Source organism: Heloderma suspectum, chromosome 1 (genome assembly GCF_057233095.1).
Source record: "Heloderma suspectum isolate Gila_16-S chromosome 1, 16-S_ref, whole genome shotgun sequence".
NCBI classification, from domain to species: Eukaryota; Metazoa; Chordata; class Lepidosauria; order Squamata; family Helodermatidae; genus Heloderma; species Heloderma suspectum.
In genome coordinates, this window is record NC_139458.1 from 301436491 (window position 1) to 301460055 (window position 23565).

The following is a 23565-nucleotide window of genomic DNA, read 5'->3' on the forward strand; positions in this document are numbered from 1 at the left end:
TCAGTCTAATCCAGTAGCCAAGTCCAGACACAGACAAAGGGATTCCTTTCAAAGCTTTATTCTTCTTTTACAACTTAACAACTATACCGTTTGCAACTAGATCTGAGCAGCACAGTACCTATGCCCCAAGTTGGAACAGTTGGTCCCCGTTTGAAAGGGAATTACTGGCAGACCCCTGAACTTAAGGACTAGGGAGAGTCCCTCCCCTTTTCCCTTGGAGCCTCGGGGCGCAGCCGTTGTTTGCGTGCCAACCGGGCACTACGCCTCCTTTCCACGCCCTCCATCTGGCGCCGCTCTCTGCGTCGGCATCGCGCATCCACCAAGTCTGCTATCTGCGCTCGGTCACTCCCTGGACTGCTTTCTAAGCTAGGAATGCTGGTGGGAGGAATCTCTGTCAGCTGTTGGCCCTGGGAAAGAGGAGCACGCTCCTCTCCCAGGAGCGACTGCTCTTCCTCAGAATCAGAACTACTCTGGGACTCCATGGGCTCAGTGTCCACCCTGACAGCTGCCTATCCCTGATCTAAATTATCCAAGTTAAAAAAAAGGGATTATCCAACTTTAAGTTGTTTGTTTAAGCTTTATTGCATTAATGTATTTATTAAGCTTGATGGAAACACTGAAGCAAGCAAAACTTGTAAGTTAAAAGCCCTCAGCATACCCAAAATGTTAAAAGTTTATATTTTTAAACAATCTGGTGAATAAGTTAGGTATGGTATTTTCTTTAATAAAAGACTTAACAATAATAACAGAAGCTTCTTAAGCTGTGGTAAGTCTTGTACAGTGGCAAACACTTGGTGCAAATGCTGAAAGTTGAGGGGCATGAGTGGAAGGAGGTGAAGAGTGAAATTGGATTCTCTAAGACAGGCTTATCTAATTGTAAATTATTCTTTTGCAGAATCTCCTGAATTTAAATGCAGTGTTGCAATGAGCTGGTGACGAGACAAAATGTATTGATAAGCCTTGCCTTATTAACTGCTTCAATTACCATTACTGCTGACTGAAGGGGAAAATATTCCCAAACCAGGCCAATAGCTCAGCAAGTACTTGGAAATTATAGCTGTGGAAAAATGATTTTTAAAATGCAATTGGCACATACTTGACCACTCTCATCCTCTTCAACACAGAGAAACAAGCAGAAGAATCTGTGAGAATACTTTGGCCTTCAGCCTCCTACAGTTCTAAACATGTGTATATTTATAGTTTTCCTTTGTTCCTTTCCTCCCCATCATAATAGCAAAATTAAAATGGCTCTTAATATATCAACTGACCAAATGTATTTTGTCAACTTGATTAGACATACTCCTTTTACAGAAGTTGCAATTCATATTTACTTTCCAAAAGTCAGGGAGATCAATCAGCACACTCGGCAAACAAATGTTTTCTTTCATCTGAAACATGGGAAATATGACATTCTGGTAAAGAGACTTCCGAGGTGTGCCATTCAAAAGCCTGCATCAAGACAGAGTGCAGTTTTTCTATACATATAGATTTTAAAATATGGGTAATTGTGGAAAACTCATCTTCCCCCAGAGAACAAAGGCAACTAAACCATTTGCCAGTCACTTACCTGCCTTGCAAGCCCATATTTATTGATTTTGCATATTACTGATTGACGCTGGGAGTCCTCATACTGGGCAAATCTGAATCCAGACCAGCTATGTGGTTTATTAAAGGGTTCATCATCTAAGTATCCATCAAAGCGTCCATCATTGTCAAAGTGTCCATCATCTCTAATCAACATCATGACAACATAACATAGAAACCTCACATATAAATTAAGCCATTCGGACAGGGATGGGGAGCCTCAGGCTCAAATCCGGCCCTCGTGGGGTTCCAAATCTGGCCTGCTTGGGCCCCCCATTTGGCCAAGCCCTCTTGCCTTAGCCCCAACCCCCCTTTTCCCAACCACCAATCATTTAGTGGTTTCCTGGCTTTTTATACAATATCCAATTCCCACCCACCCCAATTCTAAAAGGCTGAAATGCCTCTCCTAAGGCTTAATGTCAGCAAGAGCTTTAAGCTACATTTTTTTGTATGTTTACTGCTACACCTTTTGCCTTTGGCTCCACCCCTTTACATTCGGCCCCACCCATCACTGGAATGTGGTGCCCCAAGAGCTTCTCTGAAATTGAATTCAGCCCTTAGGCTGAAAGAGGCTTCCCCACAACTGCAATAGGGGAGAGAGCTGTAAGCAGTTATCTTATGCTGAGCCAGGCCAACAACCAATCCAGCTGAATACTGTCAGCTCTGCCTCGCAATGAGTGTTGTGCACTAGCGGGTAGCTAACATGCTGAGCTCTCAGAGGCCAAAAAGCTTTCCAAAGCTTAAACAGAGATGCCGGTAACTGAACTTGATCCCTCATACACACACACACACACACTCGCCTGCAAAACTGCATTGCCCTGGTTTTGTTCATTTTAATTGTCACTTATGAAACTATAGGCTAATTCACATAAGAACATTTTAGTGGACTTACTGGGCCAATCACACATCTGTGTTTGTACAAACAATTCTATGCAGCACATCTGATTGATCCGATTGATTCATTCAATCAATTTCTACACCACCCAATAACCAAGCTCTCTGAGCAGTTTACAACAATTAAAACCCTAAAAATAAAATATCACAGCATAATATAAAACAATTAACATACAAAACTCTAAAAACTATTTTTAAATAATCAAAATCCCAGGAGCCATTAAAAAATCTTATCATTACTGTCAAATGCCTTGGACTAAAGTCTTAACCTGAGTTGAAAAGATGACCATGTCGGGACCGGGTGGATTTCACTGGGGAGATCGTTCCACAACTGGGGGGGCACCAACGAGAAGGCTCTCTCCCTTGTTGCCATCCTCCAAATCTCTCTTGGAGGAGGCACTTGGAGGAGGGCCTCAGGAGATGATCACAGTGTACGGGTAGGTTCCTATCGGGAGAGGCGTTCCCTCAGACACTGTTATCCCAAGCCACGTAAAGCTTTATAGGTCAAAATCAGCACCTTGAATTGGGCTCAGAAACATACAGGCAGCCAATGCAAGTGAACCAGAATCGGTGTTATATGGTCAGACCTTCTGGTCACTGCTATCAATCCGGCTGCTGCATTTTGCACAAGCTACAGCGTCCAAACCGTCTTCCAAGGCAGCCTGATGTACAGCGCTTAGTAGTAAGCTAATCTGCAGGTTACCACAGCACAGACTACTGAAGCCAGGTTATCCCTTTCCAGATAGGGCCATAGCTGGGCCACAAACCCAAACTGGTAGAAGGTACTGTCAGGAGCACCCTAGCTGCCTCTTGCAGTCCCCACCAATAGCCAACTCAGGACACAGACGACGAGGATTCTTTCCAAGGCTTTATACCGTTATTACTTTATGACTCTTTCAGATACTAATCACTAGCGACTAAGCAAGGAACAGCACTGGGGAAAGATAGCAGAGTAGCCTAAGCTCCAGGTAAGGCAGTTGGTCCCCGTTTGAAGGGGAACCACGGGAAGACTCTGCACTTATGGGCTATGGAGAGATCCTCCCTCTTTCCCTTGGGTCCTCGGGACGCGACTGTTGTTTTAGCGCCAAACGAGCAGAGCACCTCCTTTCGGCGCCCTCCATCTGTTGTCGCTCCCTGCGTCTGCGCCGAGCGTCCAGCAAGCCCCCCTCCAGCGCTCTCTCACTGCCAGGGTCACTATCTATCCCAGGAAAGCTGGCAGAGGAATCTCTGCCAGCTGCTGTGCTTGTGAGAGATGAGCGAGCTCCTCTCCCACGGATTTCTGTTCTTCAGAATCAGAACTGCTCTGGGGCTCTATGGGCTCTGTTTCCACCTGACAGGTATTCCATGCCACTGAGCATCAAGGGACAAAGATGAAGATCAAGGGACTCGAGAAGAGCCCTCAAGCTACAAACCTGCTCCTTCAGGGGGAGAGCAAACCCATCCAGAACAGGTTGAACACGCAGCAAATGGTCAGAAGAACAACCCACTAACAGCACCTCAGTCGTGCCTGGATTGAGCTTCAGTTTATTTTCCCTTATCCAATCCACTGTCGCAGCCAGGCACTGATCTAGCACATCCACTGCCTCACCTGCTGCAGATGAAAAGGAGAAATAGAGCTGCATGTCAGTGCACTCCAAAAAACTTGAACAACTCACAGTTCACAACCCAAAAACAAACCAGGGGTTCTCTTCATGGGCTGTTCGTGGTTAGCATGTCTGGGTTCAGACAACACAACACCTACAGTTCAACAAAAACCCACGGTTCAAGGGCAGTCCACACTCAACCCATACTCAGCCTTGAGTGTAGGTTATGCTATCGTGTGAAGACAGTCAATGGCTTGGATCCAAATGTGTCTAGGTGTAAGCAAAAACACACAACAGAGCCCCTGCAATTTTTGCAGACCCACAGTCCCCCATACCATACCCTACACCAGAGCTTTCCAAACTTTTCATGATGCTGACACACTTTTTAGACATGCATCATTTCATGACACGGTAATTTAGTTTTACTAGCAAACTGGAGGTTAAACTAACCCGTTATAAGAGATACAGACACATACATAAATTGTAATAATGAAATGTATGGGGATACAACATATCTCATGAAAACCTTTCATTTATATTTTTAAAAATATATGATTTGTAAGATAATAACATACATCGTTGTCATTTATGAGTAACAGTATGTAAATATGTGCAAGAATTTTAAAAAGTTGAATAACACCAATAACTACTTACCATTTTAATGGGATGTATGAGGTTGATGGGATGAACACAGTTTTTCAATATTTGGTGGAATATTAGATAAAGACACTCGCATTTCGTCATCAAGCATTTTTAAGCTTCCACGATTCAGTATCTTTAACTTTGCCATTGTTGAAAATAAATGGCAGAAATCAAATCATAAGTGCCACGTGGTGGTGGGTGGCTTACTGTTTGCCACATTGGGTTTGGGAGGGTGGCCTCCCTTAAGCCAGCAGCAGGTGGGTTGACTGGGTGACAGCCTGCAGCTGCGCTCGCCCAGGTGATTGGGAGCATGCTGATTCTCAGGCTTCTGGCCTCCACTGAGCTCCGTTCCGACAGCCCACTTGGTGCAGTCCCAGTCCCAGGCGGCGTTTCCACATGCGTGTTACTCTGGCCTGGCCGTGCAGCAGCATGGTGCAGAAGTCTGCAAAGGGCACGCCCGAAACCATGCAGGGCTGGTGGCCGCTGCCACTTCTCCGCGCTGGCGTCAGCCGAGCTCTGCTCCCAGGGCAGCGCCTCCCTTCCCCTCTCTTCGCCCCGTGCCTCTGCCTTTCCAGGAAGCGCAGGCTCGAAGCTCCTCGCCTGCCCAGCGCAGCCCTCCCTGCTCTGGGGGCATCCAGCGGGCCGTTGTTCTCCCCCGCTGCCCTGCAGCCGCACTGAGGATGCGGGAAAACCTCTCGCCCGAGCTGATTGCAAATTGCTCAACTAATTGCTCCGCTAACTTCGAATTCTCCACACTCCTTGTGCAGCCAGCGTTACCACACTCCTCGCCGTACCGCTCCAACACCGCCAATCATGTGCGTCCTACGTCAAGACACCACATGATCCTAAAGCAGCTAATGTTAAAGCACCTAAGCCTTAGCAGCTAAGCTGCTTTAACATTAGCTGCTTTAGGAAGTTCCGGGGGAGAGGCCAAGGGAAGCAAACGCAAGTAAGGGAGCTCCGTAGTGCCCTTCCGCACAATTTTCTGCATTTCGTGCAACACACCTACACACTGCTGCCGACACACTAATGTGTCACGGCACACCGTTTGGAAAGCTCTGCCCTACACCATTCTTTGGGATTGGCTTTTTGGGTGGTGCTGGGAGCTGCAGCGAAGAGGAAGGCTTGGGAAATCCCCATTCTGTATATGGAACACCACTTGCAATTCTTAAGATAAAAGCCAATGCCTCTCCTAACTATAAACAACTCAGTTCTCATTGTCTCATGACATATTCTCTTTATGTATATGTTATTGTTTTATATACCACTCTTCTACTGTGATCTTAGCCTTTTCTTTTATTTGCTTTGAATACCTTTTTTTTTTCTTTTTGGTGGACAACGTATCCTATTAGTGCACAGATAAAATAAAATAAAACTGAAAAATCCACAGAAACAGGGGCAGAGATATGAAATCAATGGCACTTTTACATCACTAGCACCAGCCTTTAACAAGTGAATTTCCTAATTAATAAGAGGTTATTACGTGTCAAGTAGTGCAGACCTTGACATCTGGCCTCTAGAGAATACCCATCAGTTGGTTGAAGGAGGAAACTATAGGCACTTCAGCCCAGTCATAAGGAAATTTGGAATGGGATCCTCTGAGTCAGGACGATAGGTGGAACTTTCCCAATCACCATATAATTTCTTGAATCTCCTCAGCTCTCCAGTCTGAGCAATATCATGGAGCAGTGGATCTGGAGTTGCCTTATTGTAATTCAGTTCAGTCCACTAACATTCTTGATCAATGCTGCCTTATACCCTTTACTTTTTTTTACACTGTGGCATGCAGTTTTGACCTGTTGTTTGGCTCTCTCAGTTTTCATTGGCCCAATTTGCACATGACGGCTACCCAGGGTTTAAACAAACAGTGGTTAGCTGCGAACAAGCTGGCTCCCGCCCGCTCCCACCCACTTCCACTGAGTTGTTTAGCGTGATGTCCACATCTGGAATTGAAATTGTTGAGGGAAGAACAACCCAGACCTGTAACCCATGGTTTGTTCTTGGGTTACAAGTCTGGGTTGTTCCTCCCCCAACAGCCCCCAATTCGAGTTTTTGATGTCACAATAAACAACCCAAAGATGGAAGAGTGGGTGGGAACCAGCACACTTGCTCACTCCCACTTCATTATCAACAACCCATGGTTAACAAACCATGGGTTGTTTGCAATGTGCAAACCGGGTCCTCGTCTCACCCTGTATTGTTTGCTAAGCAGATACTACAGAATACCCCAGTCAGCAGGTGGTAGCATTGGATACAAGACTTTGTAAATATTTAGGATATGACAATTCAATAGTATGCATTTCCTTTACATTGTTTAGATTTTAAATGGGGGTGGGAATCAAGGCCCTGAAACCTGTTAACATATAATTTTAGCATTCCTGAAGAGCTGAACATTAGATATATACATATTCCCTAGGAAAAGTCACCTGAAAAAAGGTTAATTACAAACTTTGATACTTTATAATTTAACTAGCGTTATATTCACTCTTTCTGTTATATGAAATAATGCATTTTCAGAAACAGGTTTTTTTTCCCTACTGAAAATTTCTCACCTCATATCAGCAGTTCATCACTAGGGTAGGCTGCAGACAGTTCTCTGTTAAAGCTTATACTTAGTGGCAAATCCAACTTTTACAATACATGCTACTACCAATCTCATAAGGACTACAACCTTGGCAAAACTATTCCAGATACCTGGCAAATTACAAGAGAATTTGAAGAAGCTCTAGCAAAGCTAGAAAATTATTTTAACCCTCTATGGTAGGCATCAGAATTACATACTTATTTAATGTATGCATATTTTCAATTTTTTTAAATGTTTGTTCCAAATTTGTTAAGTACTAACTGTGGCTATGGCAAGTAAAATATATATAGGTTTTATTGTGGTTGCATTGTTATATTGTGGTTTTAATGTTCTGTATATTTTAAATTGTTTTATTGTGTGTTGTTTGGTTCTAATTTTTGTGAACCACTCAGAGAGCTTCAGCTATTGGGTGGTATAGAAATGAAATAAATAAATAAGCTTTCGAAATCAGAGATTTATTCAATCCATACTTTCAGTTTTCAGAGTAAGGGTTCTAGAACAAAACACTCTATAATTCTAGAACCAAGGGGGGATCTCACTAGTTAGGGGAGAATCCTGGTGGGATAGGTGGCCACCTCCGACCTTGGAGGCAACCACCTATCCAATGCAGGGCAGGAGAAGTACAGAGGGGATCGTCCACGCTGTGCTTCAGCTGCCCTGCATTTGCAGCCAGACAGCCCATTTCAGCTGTCTAGCCACAGGAAGTGAGAGCGAGGGAAGCGGTGGCCGGATGATGCATTGGATGTGTCATACCAGATTTCCGACTTCCCCACCCTGGAACGTCCCATTTTTGCCACTTTGTGCTCCTCTTCCGAGCGCAGGGCCGTTCCACACTGCTTACGAGGCAGCACAGGAAGGGGTGAAGGTCAGTTCTCAGGGAATCGAGCTACCCTATGGCCATCTAGCCACTAACTAGATGCCATAGGTTTGCACCCTAGGTTAATTAGTATACTTACCGTTACTCTTCATTGACTCCAGAAGATCTTTCTCTGAAACATGCATTTTTGAAAATTGAAGGCATCAGCAAATAAAAATTGTGGGGGGGGAGGGGATACACTGTTGCAGTTGTAGAAAAAATAGAGAAAAGCAGTCTATACCAGCTTTCTACTGAATATGGATAGCACTCCTGAAATGTATACAATCCATGAAAGTTATAAGCAACTGACAATGGTATCATGTGACCTTTAAACATTTAACTGTTCATCCTTGAAAACTACTAACAGTGACTATAGGTTCTGATTCTGAAATTAGTTAACATGACTATAGGTATCTTCTGAACTCTTCTGTATTTTATAGGAATGCATATTGCACCAGTTACCTAATTGGCATTCAACAAAGACCTGTTTCTCTATGTAATGAATAAGCTGTTTTAAACACACCTAAATTTTAAGTTTAATTTTAAAAATAAATAATGTGTTAGTCTGTGTTGGGGGGGAGTTGTTTCTGTTGCTGCTTTGTTTGTTCTAAATAGGTTTTAATGATTGTTTTTATGCTTTTCATATCCTGTAAGCTTCCTTTTTTTGAGAAGGAAAAAGCAGGGTATAGATTTTTAAAAAATAAATAAATAAATAAATAAATGCTTGCATGAGGTCACAAGAACTTTCACGTTTTTGCTTTGATCGGGTGCCACTTGCCCAGTCACATCACAACCTGCTTCTGAAACACCCAGACCCTAATTTACCTAAAGTTAGTTGTGACTTAAGTCCCCCTGAAAACAGAAGGAGTTAGTCACTATGACCTTGTCTCATTCCATTTAAGACAAATGGGCCCACTATTTCAAAAATGCTTCTTGTGTAACACAAGGGGCTGCTGTCTGATTTTTTTTAACAATTTAAAAGCCCTGCAGAATATACAGACTAAGTCAAGTGGCTCTCTAGACTGCAGCTTTTCATATTTGTGCCTTAATCTAGCAGCTTCTGAACTCTGGGTCGTGGCCTGTTCCTTCATACTAACCATGCATAATGTATTAAAACTCCTCCACAGCAATGTAAAAGTTTCATTAAATATGTAATGCAATATAACATAAGAACATATGACAGGATTTATGTTCTAAAAATACACACTGGAAGCAGAATTATAATTTTCTAATCCTTAAGAGGGTAAAGTCAACATCATGCAAGTGACACTTTCCTAAAATGAGAATGAAACAGCCGCTAATACTTAATACACTGACAGTTCAATCCTATGCTCATTTACTCAGAAGTAAGCCCTACCGAGTACTGCAGCATTATGTGTCCAGGAGCTGAAAAGTGCTGGACAAAAGAGATCCAGAACTCCTGTTTATTTCAGTACAAATCAAAAACTATGTAATAGTTCAGAGATCATCCAACGAGCAATTGGCAGCCTCCACTGAAATGAAATGGGCAGCATCTCTGGGTGCGGAAGCTCAACCTATGCAGCACAGCATCAAAAATGGTGACATGTATAGATAATATCAATATGCATATTAGTTCATATCCACATATTCCAAAGCACATAAACACCAGCTGCCCTATAACTTGATGTCGATACCTATGCATTTCAAGTTCTTTTCCAGTCCCAATATACAGCCTGATCCTCTGCATCATTACTCATAAGGAATTCTCATTAACTTCAATGGGCTTGCTCTTTAGTAAATGCTGTAAGGATTGTAGCCATACACACAGACCTACACAGAAAAACATATATAAATCTGTCTTATCCCTGCTTAAAAAACAAACACCCCTTAATTATTAGATATAATTATAAAGAAAGTTCTAGGTAAAATTTATTTATTTTAAATTATTAATGTATTATTAATACAGTAATAAATTATGAATGCATTATTATTTACTTTCACGCATTCTTGTAGGCCTGTACCCAAGAGGCCTGCAGGCACTGCACCTCGCCCCCTTCCTGCTCCCTCTTTGCCCTGGGAATTTGGCCTGGTATCCAAGATGTCCACCACTGGCTGCAAGAGCCACACCTCACACCAGCTAACCCTTCCAACATATGAAGCAGGTGTAATCTGTGCACAACGGCCAGTGGCGTAGCTTGATTCTCTACCTGGACCTGCTGCAGAGCTAAGTGTCTGGCAATGCTATTTCACAGTGGAAGAAGCTCCCTCCCTGCATGTGTTTGAGGCTGATCTCTGGAACAGCACTTGGCCAGTTCCCCACTTAATAGTCAGCCCACTAGATGATTTACAGGTGCAAAGCCCTCTGATACCTGCCCTCAGGATCTAGATCATGACCAAACTGAGTGGTCTTGATCAAAAACGTGCATTTCAGGTACATTTTGTAACAAAAATAATATATTTAAATTAGGGCTGCAACCCAATTAAAGGATTTTTAGTCATTAATATTATTAATCAATAATAATATTAATTAATCAATCAATTAAATATGCATATTTATTAATCAATTGATTTATTAATCAATTAAATATTCACATAAGTCACAACAATGGATTAGGTCCAGAGGCCCCCTTCCGCACATGGTGGGCTTCGTCCACATGCAAAAATGCTTTTTCGGACTTCGTATGAGATATCCTCATGAGAAAAGAGAATTAAAATCCAGAGGGGTGTTTCCGCTGGTGAAAGGCATTGCATAATGCTTCATGATAAATACTAGCAAAGGAACTGCATGATCTCTTGAACACATTTTTGTACTATGTCACACAATGCCTTCTGCTAGTGCTTGCATGACTATTAATGGAACAGCACCTCTGCCACAATTTCTTCCCCTTCTGCTTCTCTTGATCCAATCCCATATTTCCTTTGTGTTCTATCCAATGGTGCCCTTCCATTCTATCCAATGGTGCCCTTCCCCTTCTAGGTAGGCTGACCATACGTACCGTTTTAAATCGGACAGTACCGTTTTTTTCATATTTTCCGACCGTCCCGTCGTTTTAATATAAATGTCAATTTTGTCCCGTTTTTAATTTTTTGTAAAAAACTGAACATGTTTATCATAAGGCTCTATGCTAATCAATGTGTGCAGTAAAACTACTAGTGGGACGAAAGAGGAAGTTCCATTTCCTTTGTCCAATCAGAGCCAGGCTTCTTGAGCTAGTGACGATCAGACGCCGCCCCCTTGCTTGTCTGGAGTGGCTGGGAATTCAAGAGGTGGTTGCTAAGCCAAATTCAGCGTGTGGGAGCCAGGAGGGTGAGTCTTACTGTTATTTCTACCATCATTCCACCCATAGAGATTCTTTCTGCCCAAATTCAGTTTGATTCAGACTTTTTAGACTCGGTTCAACAGGCTGTTAGCTATTTTTTTTATTACAGCGGAACTCTCCAGTGTGACATTAGCATATACCGTCTTGTGATAGCAGTTGGGGTGTTCATTCCTTTTCTTTTTTCTTTTTGGTGTATGTTTATGATTTTTTGCAGTCTGGCCACTGCAGTCCTGCATTAGAATGTTCAGTGTGTTATGCCACGCAGATTTGTTATCGTCTTACTTTTTCATGAATATGGAATATTACATAACCCCGTCCCGTTTTTGTCATCCCAATATCCCGTTTTTGTCTCAAGGTAATATGGTCAGCCTACTTCTAGGGGAAACCCCTAGAACAATGTGAAGGTAAGACCAGGGAAGGGCAGGGTGCTGCAAGAGAAAGGGAGAAACTTTGTTTCCTCTCCTTTTCTGTTAGCAGAAGCCTCCGCTAGATCAAAAACTCTTCGACAAATGAAGGTCTCCTTCCATTCCTGGAAAGGCACTTCTGGAAAAAAAACCCTTCTGTTTTTATATTTCTGTTTTATAAAAAGCATTCCGTGTGTGCGCGCGCCTGCGCGCGCGTGCGTGTGTGAAAAAAAGAGAGAATACATCTTTTAAGATGGTGTTTGCCAATGCAGTTTTTATAAGCAGTTGTATTAAAAAATAATTTTAAAAATCATCTACTGCCTGATTAATTGGGTGGCACATTTTAAATTGATTAACAGTTTTTATGAATTAATCTGATTAATCCATTAAACACTGCAGCCCTAATTTAAATTGTTTACATTGATTAGTAAATAGGCATATGACTCAATCCTGTACAAATTTATTTGAAACTACTGATTTTCAAATAAATAATAGACTAAAATCTCCGCCTGGCACCCTAATTCTCAGAACATGCTTGAAAGTAAGTTTCACTGAAATCAGTGGGTTGTGGATCCAGATTAAGTTACTGAACTTAGGTTGCAATGAAATCAATACAACAAGTCCTATTGATCTGAATGGGAACTAAGCACAACTAACTTTAGTCTGGATCCAACCCAATGCAATTTACTTTTGTGAAACTGGATTGAGTAGGAGAATTGGAATGTAAGTCACAGCAGCACATGCCAGCTACAAGCAGTCAATGCATCCATTACGCTTGTACACACTGGGCTACGAGTATAAAGCTTATCAACAAAATTGATCCATTTGATAAGATAATATTCTCTCATCAGCTTACTGATCTGCTAAAAACCTATTTTTAATCTCTTCTCTGAGGCAGCCTTCTTCAAAGCAAGCAAACAAACCCCAACAATTGTGTATAAATGGATTATAGATACTTGCTAAATTTTAATCTGAAACTTTATATATTGCTAACATTATAGCTTACTGTACACTTAAGTATATGGTGAAAAGCTGAACATATCTGTATTGATTTATTCACTTGTACAGTCTGACAGGTGGCTTCCCCTTACAACCATCAGATTTAAACCATACATGATTCAGATCATATTACCAAATAAATACAGAAGGCCAAACATTATCAGCCAGTCTTTACTCTTCCACTCTATATATTCTAAACTGGACATGATCTTCTTCAAGTTGTGCTTGCTTGTTTGCTCCTAAACACTCTGCAAATATCTTTTTTGGTCTTGCACTAACAAGCTCAGCTAACAGGGAGTTACTTGCTAATAGTTCCATGCAGCCAATAACGAACTGACAGCTAATAGGCTCGGCTAATTTACCACCCATTTATCACGCAACCGTTGTTGTTGTTGTTGTTTTTAAACTAAGTGAACTACACACCATTTAGGTGTGGACAGAACAAAGCCAAAGTGGACAAACCAGCTTTCAAGGCAGAAGAGAGGATGCTCAGTCCAAAACTGGATGTGTCCCATCAAAAGGGGGATAGTTAGTATGCATCCAAACTTTGACTATTATAATAACCTAGACACCCCACTGCTTTCAACAGGCCTCACGTTAATTTCAATGAGATTTATTTCAAAGTATTTTTTTACTTACGTTTCCATTGTTAGAGTGCAATTACTGGAACTTACTCCCTTGCAGGTGTCTTTAACAGCCTTGTGAATGTTACATATACGTTAAAATAGCTTCTCTTCTAGGCTAAATACATGGAAGCAGGGCCTCAGTCCACGTTCAGGTGCGGCTTTCATATTGTTTGCCCAGTAAGTCACAGTTAAATGCTTATGTAAGTTGCGATTCTAGAAATTTGAAGTTTCACTTTCAAGATCCCATCCATCCTTGATGCTATTCAATAAAGGCGATGACTTTGCCATATGTGTTGTTTCTTTGTTGCTGGGCAGTGGTAGATATAGATCCCTTTCCCACACAGTAAGATCTGGCCTTAGTAGTCTTCAAGATAAGACTGTTGGAGGCGGGGGGGGGGGGGGCAGGCAGGGACTTTGATGCTACCAAGGCTCCGGGCCTGTGTTCTCATTCCGGTTCCCAGGCAGTCAGTTGGAGGGGGTTGGGGAGAGATAAGGCATAAGGATGTTGAGAGAGAGGGGCAATGAAGCCTGCTGGGATGCACCCAGTATATCTCCATCTGTCCCAGCATAGTTGGTGTGTACAGGATTGCTCTGTTCACTACGAAGATTCAGTATTACTTCAAGACCTGATAGTCAGCTTGAGGATGACAAATGACAAAAACAATTGCATTTACATGTTTTACTATGGAAACCGTTTTTTCCTATTTAAAGCTAACATCACAATGGCTGAGAATGTTGTAATTTATTTTACTTTTTTTTTTAATGAAGCACTCTTAGCTCCAACAACAAATCTTTAAAAGCTGTAGAACTGAGTTTAAAGAACCTGGGAGCATCTGAAACTCTTGTCCAGCCCAAGAGAAGCCACACACCCTTTTTGCATGTATTGGCAGCATTCACATATACCACTAAACCATAAATTTAGCACCATGTACATGAGCAGAAAGGAGCCCACACACACGCCTCCCCTCTTCCTATGTGACCAAGAGAAGGAGCAAACCAGAATCCAGTTGTGCTTTAACCAATTCTTGGTTTGTTGTTTCATGCAAACCAGGAATTGTGCTTTAAAATAAACTCTAGCTTCTTAAGTAAGCCAGCAAAACAACTCAGGGTTTGTTGCGGGCTTGTTTAGCAATCAACTAGTTTCTTTAAAACTATGATACCTGGTTCACACATAACATCAAGCCAGGAATCTGCTGAAATGAAAGTGAATTCTGGTTTACTCTTCCTCTGGAGGAGAGGGAAGGAGCACATGAGCCAAAAGGCAGTGACAGTGCATGCATTTGGAGCATTATGTTCTGCGTGGGTTTGAAAACAAGAGCAAAAGCAAATGCTATCGTTCTGGGCTATAAATGCCATACTGAAACTAGTTTATCTAGAGCTAACTCAACATATTCTTTGTTGTATATACTTCATTATATGGCAGTACAAGAGTCAAGCACACATGGGAAAGTCAAACTGGAAGAGCCCAGAGTTCTACCTTCTCTTTGTTTCAATTTAGTAATCAATAACCCCCCTTTGCACATATGATTTCACCTGCCTCTTCCAATCTACTGATGATGACTAGCAGCACAGTCCTATGGAAGTCTACTCAAAAGTAAATCTCACGGAGTTCAATGAGTTCTTACCGGAGTTCCCCAGTAACAGTGTATAAGACTGCACTGTAAATCTTCAATATATATCTAAATACCGTCAGAGTTGAAAACCCCAAGTCTAGATCTCCATCTTCTTCTTTTGTTAATGAGCTTATGTGCATCACATTATTTACACACACAAATAATTAAAAGGGGGGCAGACACAGCCTATTAGATGTAGAAAAAAGCACCAAAAAACAGGCAATGATTTGACTTTACCAGATTTGACAATGATCTTTGGGTCTATTCAAACATTAATGCAGACATGCGGTATATAGTCCAGCATGTGACAGTGTGACTTCTAAAATGCACATGGGTGATGGCCTCTTTGAACCCTGTCCTGCATATGCCAAGCTAAAATGGCAGGATGAAGGCTAGCTGAGAAGCCTTTTCCCTTGCACGTAGGGGTGTGCGAAACACTTACCCCGTTCTGGCCAGCGGTCCGCGGTGAGGGGGGAGGCGATCTGTCCCTCCCCCCTGGAATCCACCCTGGCCGGAGCCGGACTTCCAGCTGCTGCCGGGCTGCGGCCGCAAATGGCGGCCACTATGCCGGCCACCATTTGCGTTCCTACCAAGCTGTGATAGGCTACGCAAGTATCTATGTAGCCTATCACGGCAAAAGGCAGGGACGCAAATGGTGGCTGCTACGCCATTTGCGTCCCTGTCTTTTGCCGTGATAGGCTACGTAGATACTTATGTAGCCTACCACGGCTTGGCATGGACGCAAATGGCAGCCAGCGTAGCGGCCGCCACTTGCAGCCACAGCCCGGCAGCAGCCGGAAGACGACCTGGAGCCGCCAAATTCAGTGGGACAACCTCTCTGGTAAGTGTGTACAGGACTGCAGCTTTACAGCACATCGCTATTCATGTTTACTCAGAAGTAAGTCTCCACAGAGTCCATGGAAAGACTCACATAATTGTAACATTTACAGACCTGCTAAGCTGCAGGCCTTTAAATGTTACAGCAGCACTATGAGATACCCATAGGAAAGCAACTCGCGTAGCACAATTGCTAAAGGAGAACTCGGTGCACCACCCATTCTTTGTAATGTATAGAACAGGTATGTCTCACTGGGCAAGCATTTCTCTTTAACCCTCCATTCTCTAGCTATAACATGAAATTACTGGATGGTGACCTACCTCACAGGGTTATGATGAGAATAGGATAATGACTGTAGAACACTTCTTACCCTTAATATTTACCAGAGGTTATTTCTAGACAAATGTTTCTATGGCTGCCTAAGGTCTGTGAGCTGCTTAACATTTTGAAATTAATATACTATATGCATTTTATGCAAGGAAGATTAAAAGTACTAGATCACTAGTCAGAATGATGAATGTCTGGCACTTTTATAATCGACTTGAAAAATGGATATTAGAATTCTGGACAGAATCCAACGGCATGCTCACATCCCTGTTGATTCCTTTCTGCCCCAATTCCCTTCCACAGATGGTGAATCCCACTAATTCTATTGCGTGAGTGCACAGGAGATTTAGTACTTCCTAGGGGAAGCCAAAAACCAGTGGAAACGCTCATTTCTGGAAGGAAGAAGGTCAGCAGACCTCCCTCATGCAAGCTCCGCCGATCTGCCTCTTCCAGAAACAAACGTTTTCTGTTCAATTTAGGTTGCCCTGGAAGCGCTAAATTGCTGCTGCGCAAGCAGTGGGAACCGCTTGCGCAACAGAATTGGCGAGGTGTATGAGAATCAGTAGGGGAATAAGCGCCCCATTGGATTCTGCCCTCTATTAACGAACGACGAGGCATTAAGAAGTTTTATGCATTTGGTATTTCTTTATTAGCATTATACTGACACCTTTCTTTGTATTAACTCATATATACTGTGAGAGATCTATCTATATTATAACATTGATAAATAAGTGTGACATTACAATTCTTTAGACATTACTAATGATAACAACATACATGATCCCTCGGGTTCAGGCAATGGATCCAAAACACTGTCTAGGTAAAATAATTCTAATTTATTATCAACCTATATTAAAAGCATGAAAGTTAAGAAGTAATTCATCTACTTTTTACTCTGCAGAGGCAGGAGCCCCATCATAATCAGTTATGGTAGAGCTCTATTATTTATTTGTTCTTATAGAGCCATCAGTGTGAATGGCACGTTTCAGGGTTCAAGAGGGCAGGTCCCTGCCCTAGAGAGCTTACCATCTAAAATTGAACCAAGGAGAAATTGCAGAAGAAGGGGAGGGAAGAAGAGACAGGATCAAACAGGAAAAGGATATGCAACTATTTCAGTTACACATGCTTAGGCTCGGTTAACGGACTCGCATATTATTCAGTATATGCTCCACTAAGTTCCCAGCCCCTAAGTTACTCGCGACACCACAAGGGATAAAAAATAATCCATTACACATTTGCTCGGATGCATGCAAACAAATGGGTAAGAGATTTATCACCTTCGACCATTTCGGCCTCGGGTGCAGGAGGTAAGAGAGGGCGCATGCCACTAGTATACCACGAAAAATCCAAATGTAAAGGGGAGGTCTGAAATCTACATCAAGGAAAAAGTAAATCCCAGCCACAGCTCGGCAGAGAACGGAAACACCGAGGCAAAGGGAAGGAAAAGAAGTAAGGGGCAGGAAGGAGCAAAATCCAGGCTTCTGAATAGGCGTCTCCAAGCCAAGACTTGCGTGAGCAACCGCGACAGCGGAGGCTCCCTCTCTCCTCTTCCCCGCCCTCCACCTCAAGGGTGCAAAAGCTCCTCCCTGTTGTCCACGGCCGTCTCCCTTGGCACGCTTGAGAAACTCTGTTGTTGTTGCTGCCACAGCATGCAAGCAGCCAGATCCCCGCGCACACTCCGCCCCCGCCCCGCGCCAAGCGAGCCTGAGCTGCACAAGGCCCCGTCTATTCAGCCCCCACGGTCCTGATTGACACCGGAGTTGGTACATACGGGTCCGTCACACCGAAGGCAAGGAGAAGGGTGTCGTCTGCTTTAAACATGGCTTTTTCTCCCCCCCACCCCGGCCCTCACCCGCTCCTTCTGTCTCTCCATGTTACCTTGGAGCCACCGTCTCCATCAAGGCAGAGAGAGAGAGAGAGAGAGAGACGGCAGGCACGACCCAGAGATACAGTCCCCAAAGGGCGGAATGTGTGTGCGTATAGTTCACATATATTCATATATATATATATACGCACAGAGAGAGGGACACACACGCACGCACAGCTGGCACAGCTTGCATGGGTCGGAGTTTGCAAGCAGCAAACTCTTCCCAAGGGGGGGAAGAAAGGAGGGCAAAGCGGCAGCCGCACCATTTGCAGAGCGACACCCAGCAGAGTCGAGGCACGCAGCTGGCATTCAGGGGGACGACGAAAGGCGGGCCCGGGGGAGGAAGGCACGGACAGCGGACCCGCGCGCCTCCCTCTCTCGCACGCCCTGCGAACGGGTCTCCTTTTCACAGGTCGACGGAGGCGTCTGGCAACCCAGCTGTCCTATTTTGCAACAGGCGGTTCAAGACGAGAGGCAGCGGGGGAAGCACCTCCAGCCACGAACGTGAAATCGCGGCCTCCCGACATGGAATCGCGCCCGCGTCGTTGGCCGCTGGGGCGAAGCGGCAGGTGGCGAGCGGCTCGGGGTTGCGGCTCGGTGTGACGCTTTCTGCCCCCTCCTCGATGGCGGGCGGGCGGGCGAGCTTCACGTGCGCTCGGGAGAGCGGCTCCTTACCTTCCTCTTCGGCATGGTGTCCCTTGCGCGGGCAGCCGAAGTAAAGCGAGAAGGAAGCGGCCGCCGCGATGGCTCCGGCGCTGCTGCTGCTGCTGCTCCTGTCGCCGCCGCACAAGCCTGCGCAGAGCCCTCCTCCGGCGGCACCTCGCCAAACCCCACGGCCCCCGCTGGCCACACGCGCAGCCCCTGGGGCGCTTGGCTGATGTCCCCCCGCTCCGCTGGCGAGACGCAAGCTAGCGGTGGCCTCCGCCCGCGGCCACTACCGACAGCCCACCTCGTCTAGGAAGAGGAGAAGCGGCTGTCGCGGGGGGGGGGGGGGAGCTCTGGCTCGCGATTGGCTCCCCAGTTCGGTAGCCCCCCCCTCCCCGGCGAGGACTATATAGAGGGCGAGGGACGGAGGGACTCGCGAAGTGCTTGCGGCTCCGAAGCGGGGCGCGCCGGGGCGAGGCGGGGTCCCGTGACTGGCCTCGGATGCTGCCCGAAGGGAAGCAGGGAACGGCCGCCGTGGAGGAATATAGCCCAGTCATCCGGCGTAACATCCATGTTAACATTCATCTCAGCCGAGTGGGAAAGGAATTTCCCCCTCCCACATTTTGCGCAACTGTGTTTCAAAGCAAAGCGCTTAAAATGTTCCACCTCGTAATTGCTGCCAGTACAGTAATAGATGTACAGAATCTATAGTCTATAAATAACCATTACCTATTTAGATTTATAGAATCTAAATATATTTTGTTTCATTTATTATAGTTCTGTACCGCCCCATCACGGAAGCTGTCTGGGCAGTTCACAAAAATGAAGAACCACTAAAAAACATTATATAAAATATAAAACCATTCACATAATGACATAGAACAAATAACACACGCAACAACATATATCTAAAACAATATACTTTATAGAAATGATAAATGTCATAACGTTTATTATTTACATTTATTGCTATGCTGTGTAAACTATGGAATATATTTTGCAATAAATCTGTAGAACTGATTGATTTTCATCACTGATAGTATTTTCTTTTAATCAATATGCATTTATTATTTATATTTATTTGTTTCATTTCTATACCGCCCAATAGCCGAAGCTCTTCTGGCGTGCACCACCAACACCATTGTCGCAGTCTTCAGACAATACTGTTCAGAGGAGTTTTGAATTACTATATTTGTACTGTGCGTTCCAGAGGAAAGTGCTATTCAATATTGTCATTATATCTGAGATATTGAAGCAGTAATTATAAGGGACTAGCTCACTGATAGAAAATAAAACAATAATTATTCAGGTAATTTTCCTTTCCTGATTTCCCATCAGGTACGTACTGCAGTGTGTTGGCCACTTCCCAGCTTTCCTGCTTTTGCAGTCCCATGCATGTAAGGAGCATCTCTTACCACAGCCGGTTCACACACAGTGACAATCCAGAATAATACGTGTTTCGCACAACTCAGCTGGTTCATCGTGGGTTATTTAAACCACAATGAGCTATGGTGCATTTTGGGGGGGGGGGGTGGCCGCCGTTTTCAATATGCAAGCCCTGACTGGGGCGATTGGAGGTTGCGCAATGTGCATACCTGGCTATCGTGGGTTATTCAAGGCTTAAACAACTCTTTCATAACCTTTGATTAATAGTAGGGTTATGTAAATGCTGTTTAATCCTTGAATAACCCATGATTGCCAGGTTCACCCAATATGCTGCAATCCCCTATTGCCCGAATCAGGGGTTTGTGTATTCAAAATGGTGGCTGCACAAGCCCAGCACACACCAGGGCTCATCATGGCTTAAATAACCCATGATGAGCCAGTCATGTCATGTGTACTGCCCTATGGGTTGAGTATGGGTTGTTACTGAATTGTGGGTTGTCATTAAGTGCAAAACCTGTACCACAAACAGCCCAGGAAGAGAACCTATGGTTTGTTGTTGGGTTGTGAACTCTGGGTTGTTCTTGGCTAACAACCCATAGTTAAAGCATAGTGCAAGGTTCATGCATAATGACAATCCATGATTCAACAACAACCCTAGGGAGGTGGTGGGCTCTCCCACACTGGAGGCATTCAAGATGAAGCTGGAGAGCCATCTGTCAGGGATGCTTTGACTTGGATTCCTGCATTGAGAAGGGGGTTGGACTCGATGGTCTTATAGGCCCCTTCCCACCCTACTATTATATGATTCTAATCCATGATTCAAGGACAACCCACAGTCAGCCCATACTCTGTATATGAACCAAGACCATGTGTAATTAGAGAAGGCTATTCTCCATTGCAGCCCCTGCCTAGAGAGATATTCCTGACTACCTCTTTTTCTTGCTTTTGTCAGGAAAGACATTTTTATTCTCTGTGGCATTCTCTGGCTATTGCTGACTGCTGTTTTGTAATTTCGTGGTAGGTTGCTGTTTTATTGTTTTCTATTTTCACATTTTCTAATTTTTATTTGTATTTATTCTGTGTTTTTATGCAAATTATACACCTCTGCAAATTTTTAGTATAAATGTGGCTCATAAATTTTAATACTACTACTAATCATGAATAGTTGTTTTGTTGTTATTATTGCAGGACATTTATCAAATCCCTGTTTATCTTCCATACAGTGTTGAAAAGTTAAGTTTAGCTTGGTTGGACTGTGCAGGCCTGCAGTAAATCATGTTCACCATTTGTATCAAAATTTCACATATTCTATCCCAAATTTTTGAAAAGTACCACTACGCAGGTAAGCAAATGAGGGGGACTTTCTGTCTCAAAGTAGAACTCCAAAACCCCTTCCATCTCTCCCTAATTATGTGCAGGGCACCTTAAAGACTAACTAGTTTATTGTGGTATCAACTTTTGTAGGTTGGAGCCTAATTCTTTAGATGCATAAAGCAACTGAGTTATACTGTTCAGGATCTCAGCCATCCATGCCTTCTTCCAGGAAACTGTAAGCTGTAAAGAGCTCAAACAGAGCATTCTCCCCCCGCCCCGCCCCACCATACACACCTTGTTGCATTTTTTTTTTTCCAACTGATGCTCAACATACTGTGGCTACTAAGCATTCTCAGTCTGCAGTGTACTGCGGGGGAGGGGGAGATTGCCCATTTAAGACGCAATTCTATGCATGTTTAGACAGAAAAAGTCCTACAACTCCCAGCATTCCCCAATCAGCATGGACTGCACCCATAGTTCTTTTTATTTTGATTTGGGCGTGGGGGGGGGGTACTTCTGCAAACCTTGGGTTTTCACTCAAGCACGCTGAGACTTTCCTCTTGTTTCTCAGTGGCCTTGTTTTGGCTTTATTTTTGTTGGCACTCACCACCTGAGTTCATTTAGAGCAGATGTATACAATTTTTTCAGCCCCAAGGGCAGCATTAGCTGTCTGCTCATGTGGCGGGGCTGCACATGTGTGCACACACATTTGCACACAATATACAACTCTCTCTCTCACACACACACACACACACACACCACTCACTCTAATCCAACTCCTGCCCAAGAGCGTTTCAGAGACTTGGCACCTGCTTTGATCAGATAATAATAATTTTTATTATTAATATTTATTTCAAATATGAATATTTATTCATATTCTGGCTAATATCCGAAGCTCTCTGGGCAGTTCACAACAAATAAACACTCCTCCTAGAAACCTCAGCTCTCAAACTACCCAGCCATCCAGGAATCCTGGTTCCTATCCCTTGCCTTCTTCTCTAATCCACCCTCTCGCTGAACAATCCTGACATCCCACACTCTGTTACCTGGAAGTTTTTCAGAAAAGAACCAGAAAAAAATGTCCTAGCAATATGCTGTATGGTTCCTGCCATAAAAGCCCCATTCCTAGAGCATCATAGGAAGAAGGCCTTGGAGCACTGCTTCCTAGGACACTCTGGGGATGCTTTAGGAATAAGACTTCCATGGCAGGAGGGGCCTCCTGAAGCCCGGGACCCACACTTTTTGCACCCTGACTTACAGTGATGAATGAGTGTGTATTTGCAGAAGAATGGGGGATGGGGGGTGAGCCCCTCTCAAAGGTTATGAATTGGCAAGGCAAGATTAATAGACAGCATGAGCATCTAACCAGGAAGAATTTTTTTTCTGTAGTGATGTTGATTCCCAGTTTCTGCTTAGCCCAATATACATTCAAACTGGAGTCTCCCCTGAAAACTTTATATGCTGAGGTAGGGCAACTTTCAAGTTAATCACTGAATGCCCAGAGGGATAGAAATGCTCCTCCATCATTTTTGAATGTTACCATTTTAAATGTCCCATTCTCTTGCGTAGAGGCAGTCCAGTTTTGCCAATGCATATGGCAGATTACGAGATGTGCAGGTGAGTGAGTGCTTGGTGTAATTTCTGCTGTCTCTGGTAACAGGGACAATCACATTGGTGGCACTCAAGAAGGTATGAGGACAGAGGTGGCAGCAGGTTTGTGGCAGCAGCAAGTTCCTGGGTTTGTATCTGTATTGGGTGGTCTATTGTTACTGATGAGGACTTGTTTCAGGTTGAGTAGCTGTGTGTGAGCAAGAACAGGCCACCTGCCACAAGGCCTAGGATAGGATAGGATCGTCTTCCAGGATACACTGTAGAATAGATCGTTGATGATGCGCTGGTGAGGTTTTAGCTGGGAGCTACAAATGACAACCTGCAATTGTCTGCTATATTTGAATACTGACTTTCTCTCTTACTTTTTCTGCTGGGCTGTCATGTAGTAGATGGCTCCAGGTATGCATCTGGTCTTGTAGATGTATTTCTTCACTTCCGCATGTGAGTATTGTAATTTATGAATGTTTGGTGTAGCTTCTCTAGGTGCTTGTCCCTGCAGTTATATATTAAG

At 43.8% G+C, this 23565-nt stretch overlaps 1 protein-coding gene across 2 annotated transcripts in view; it reads right to left on the reverse strand.

Moving 5' to 3' along the window:
• The window catches only part of HMGN3 (high mobility group nucleosomal binding domain 3), a 51052-nt gene extending 31996 nt beyond the window's left edge, over positions 1 to 19056 (reverse strand). For both annotated transcript variants that reach the window (XM_084826959.1, XM_084826960.1), the window contains exon 1: positions 18774 to 19056. In XM_084826959.1, the coding sequence (XP_084683085.1) occupies positions 18774 to 18788 (15 nt within the window). In that variant the 5' untranslated portion in view covers positions 18789 to 19056. The remainder of the gene's footprint in view (positions 1 to 18773) is intronic.
• Positions 19057 to 23565: the final 4509 nt, after the last annotated feature.